This window comes from Morone saxatilis, unplaced genomic scaffold, assembly GCF_004916995.1.
Source record: "Morone saxatilis isolate NCDOM2014 unplaced genomic scaffold, NCSU_SB_2.0 Contig18, whole genome shotgun sequence".
Classification (NCBI taxonomy): Eukaryota; Metazoa; Chordata; class Actinopteri; family Moronidae; genus Morone; species Morone saxatilis.
This window is the reverse complement of record NW_023339740.1, coordinates 22,043,928-22,048,338: the sequence shown is the minus strand read 5'-3', so window position 1 is coordinate 22,048,338 and position 4,411 is coordinate 22,043,928. Positions and strand designations below refer to the sequence as shown.

General features: G+C 39.1%; 1 protein-coding gene across 2 annotated transcripts in view; it reads right to left on the bottom strand.

The window, feature by feature from the left end:
• LOC118327770 (plakophilin-1-like) overlaps positions 1-4,353 on the bottom strand; it is a gene marked incomplete at its 5' end in the record, with an annotated part of 10,684 nt that extends 6,331 nt beyond the window's left edge. For both annotated transcript variants that reach the window (XM_035661202.1, XM_035661203.1), the window contains 4 exon segments: positions 254-395; positions 520-944; positions 2,039-2,133; positions 3,675-4,353. In XM_035661202.1, the coding sequence (XP_035517095.1) occupies positions 254-395; positions 520-944; positions 2,039-2,133; positions 3,675-4,173 (1,161 nt within the window).
• Positions 4,354-4,411: the final 58 nt, after the last annotated feature.

The window sequence follows — 4,411 nt, the reverse complement described above, 5'->3', positions numbered from 1 at the left end:
AGACCTAAGAACAATATTTCACTTCAAATTGAAAAATAATCACACAAAGTAGGTAAAAACACAAGAATGAAAAAACAAACAACAAAAAAAACTTATTTGAGTTTTGACTGCCATGGGGGTCAGTAGTTCATTTTCATTTTGGCAGGATGATATATCTTATATATTTCCTCTTTGTCAACTGCCTTTTCTCACTAAATCTCATGTTACTATCAGATGTAAATTATAAGCATGACCACATAACAAGAAAAACCACCTCGTCTTTAGCCTTGTCGTTAATGAAAGTGTTGTGTTGTATGTAGGAAGCGCCACAGTGCTGATAAGTCTCATCACTGTTGGAAAGATACTCCACAGCCTCCTTCATAGTGATATCAGCAATTCCACTGTTGCCATTTGACCTGTAAAGAACAGAAATACAATCTAAATGCTATTTAAATACACTGAGAACATGAAAGAATAATTTTTTCATTGAAACACCTTTTTCATAGAATTTGAAATAAAGAAAGTTATTTTCCCACCGACCCTGAATCTCCTTTGCTCCTTGGAGTGCCCTCGGTAACGGAAGGCCTTATAGATGTTTTGAACCCGTCAACCTGGCTGCACACAAACTGGGTGTTTGTTTTGGTCTGACTTGTACCATTGATAGTATACTGAGGCTGAGGCTGAGGCATAGGCTTAGGCTGAGGCTGGGATGTGGTGCTCGTAATAAACTGACTGATGGACCTTTGTGCCCTGTAGTTGCCCCTGTTGGAGGCGAGCCTCTGCGGAGGAAGGGAGCGTTTTGGCATCAAGCGCTGCCAGGCCAGATCAGGCTCGCTGCGGCTGGTGTTTGTTTGACCAACCGCCTTGGAGCCGACAGCGGTGTAACTCCTCTCATATTGATAGGCAGAAGCTGCAGTATTCCTCTTCACGGTGGATCCCTTAATGTTGTTTTTCTCTTGGCTGAGCTGCAGAGCCAAAGAATACATGTGTTTGTAATGAAAGATAATCGTGTCTTTTATTTCACCAGCAACTAAGCAAGGACACGTGAGTGTGTCAGTGACTGACATGGAGCTGGCAATGGTAAATCGAATTGTGAAAGACGTTTTTTGGTGTTCAGCCCTGTGGGTTGCTTATATGGATGACTGGCAGCCTATGCGGGAGGGGCGGGTAAACACATTTTTGCATGACGAGACAGAAAGTCTCTGCAAGGATTAAGAAACTGTTTTTTGAGGCAGAAATGGGTAAAAAAGTCAACTGAGGACAACAAATTTTTCAACTCCTGTTTCTTATTATTGGTATCAGGCCTCCACAATATGGTGTAGGGAAGTGCTGTACTAAACTGCAAAAGAAATTCATACAATCACCGGTGTTAGTTGTGTTATTTATGCAAAAATGATGCATCAAATAGTGGTGAAATATAACACTTGCACTTTTATTTACAAGTCAACCCTTAGTATTCCCTCAAACCAGGGCTGTAAAAAATACTGAGGTCTGAAGTAAAGATCCCCCACATGCACGAGACATCTTTTCCCTGGCCACCAAAAATTTGATTATTTTACTTTTTCACACTTTAGTCATTTGATTGATTAGTCAGTTGGCTGCTTTAAAGAAAGTTAGTGAGCAACTATTTTAATGATTGTTTTAGTAATTTTTCAAGCAAAAAGAATATTGAAGAAAAAAAGAAGAAAAAAAGATTTGCTACCATTCTCTGCCATATATGATAGTAAATTAAATATGTTTGAGTTTTTGATATTTAGTCAGGCAAAATGAGCACCATCATGGGCATTTTTCCCATTAATTTGTTATTTGCCAGACTAATCTACATACTACATTACTTTAAATACTTAAATAAAAACTGTAAAAAACTGTGTAATTTGTGCAGAGTTGTAGAATCAAAACTCATTTCAAGTTGTTCAAAACACAAAAAGGAGATACAATCCTCCACACTCCTCAACTACGTTCCATGACGACACTGTGATGGTAATACAGCCAGGAGAGTCACTCTTGCCAATGATGTAATAAAAAAAATAATAAAATAAAGATAAGCTTCATAACTTACTACTTTAGAAAAGCCATTCTCCAAGAAAACACCCCCATTAGATGGACTCAACTGTGACTTGAAGGTATCGATGAACACGGAGTCGTACACAGGGCCTGAGGGAAAATGTGGAGAGTTATCAGCTTATATTATATGAACTGTGCACACCTGAGATCAATGTCATTTATTTATTCCCTTTAAGGAGAGAGGAAATAAAACAGTTCCCTGGCTGCGAGTCCTGATCTTTGGGTTATGCTCAAAGATTACGTGCCCACATGGAATTAAAGCCCTAAAACTGTCCTGAAAGCCAGGAAGCAGGAAGTGAAAACATTAATGCGTAAAAGTCTGTCAGTCTGGCTCAATATACCTGTAAAGGTCACACTGCAAATCTTATTTCGATAACTCTGTTGTGAATGTTCAATCAATAACCACTTGTATTGTTTATTTAAATGCTGAACATCTGTTGTATTGTGTAGGTGCCACTTTGGGCTCTGGGTAATTGTGATGAGATTTTTCACTGTTTTCTTATTTTAATCATTAGTTGCAGTCTTATGCAAACTAGTTCAAAATGAGCGCCACCTCAACTAAATAGTAAAATGCTGCTTTTACATTAATGAGTAAAAATATTCTAATAATAAAATATACTATAACAGTCACATATATAACAGTTTTTTGCATTTAGACACCTAGATAGTTTTGCAAAAAAAACCCAAGCAATCAAGTCCGGCATTCATTGTCATTAATTTATTCCCTTTAAGGAGAGAGGACATAAAACAGTTCCCTGGCTGCGAGTCCTGATCTTTGGGTTATGCTCAAAGATTACATGCCCACGTGGAATTAAAGCCTTAAAACTGTCCTGAAAGCCAGCTGACACTTTAGACTGGTAGATTGCAGGAAGGGAAAACATTAATGAGTAAAAGTCAGTCTGGCTCAATATACCTGTAAAGGTCACACTGCAAATCTTATTTTGATAATTCTGTTGTAAATGTTCAATCAATAACCACTTGTATTGTATATTTAAATGCTGAACATCTGTTTGATTTAAAAGACTTCTGGATGTTAAAATAATTTGCTGTGTTTTTACATAGACAAGCCTCAGGTTGCAAGAGTGTCTTCTATCTTTGATAAATGTTTTTTTTTTTTTTGTCTATGTATAAGATTTAAAGATAGCCTCTATAGGAGAGGATAGAAATACTGAGGTTGGGTCCCCCTGCGACCGCTCACCATGTTTAGAAAAATTAGACAAACCCAAAAGCAGGTCTCTAAAATTGTTCAGTTTTACATTTTATATATTCAGCACACCTCTTGTAAATTGTATTTCCCAACATGAAAGTGTTAAAATTGTTTCAAAGCCTTCTCCACGCTACCAGTGGGGAAACATTTTAAAGTCTTTATTTATGCATTATATTGTTGCACTAAAAGTAATCAAATTTAAACATACTAAGTCTTAAAAGTGATGTAAAATGCATGTCATTCAGTCTGCTCAACCATGATTCAACATAAAAGGTCTAGACGGTGTTTGAAAGCACTCTGCAGGCTGCCAGGAAAAAAAATGTGGTTTTATTTTTAATTGTAAAACTGAAACAGCCAGTTCCCTCCTGAAAACCCTCATTGCCCTGACTCCTATGTACGGCCCTGCTGTGTTGGCCGCTCTTACTTGTTGGAGTAGAAGCAGATCCACTCCTGCTGCTGGACTGCCTGGACTTGGTCCTCCTGATAGTTTGCACTTGCTCCAGGACTCTCTGCTGGCCCGATCGGTACTGGTTAACGGACGGCAGAGCCAGGGACGTGTCGTCCACATTTATGATGGAAATGACGGATTTCAGCGGATCCAGACTCGTCATTTTTTCTTTTTTTACTCTCCGGCCAAGAGGGGGGGCAGAGGGCAGCGACAATATCCGAAGAGTGCTCGCAGGGGAAGTCGGTGTGCTGCGCAGTGTCTGTGTTTGTATGAAGTAATAAAAGCGCACCTTGCCCTGCCCTGCCCTGCCCGATAAGACCGCGCCCATGCAGGCACAATAGAGCCGAGCTGAGTGAGCCATTAACCCTCCCTCTGCACTTTGTCTGGCTTGTCTTGACAAATATCCCCCGAAATAGTGGAAAGTAGCCAGTATGTGGAAGAACATTAACTGAAGTAGCTTACTGTACTGAAGCATGCGTTGGAGGTTGGCCTACTTTAGTCTTTCCATCTCAGTTTCTACTTGTACAATTCAGAGTGAAATGTTTTTCATTTTTTATGCAAAACACATTTCAAGGCTCCAGCTTCACAGATGTGATGATTTGCTGCTTTTACTTTTAATAATCTGTATTTATTTGTAATCATTTTGAGGTTTGGATGCCTGGTTGTGTTGTGTAGGTGCCACTTTGGGTTCTGGGTAATTGTGATGAGATTTT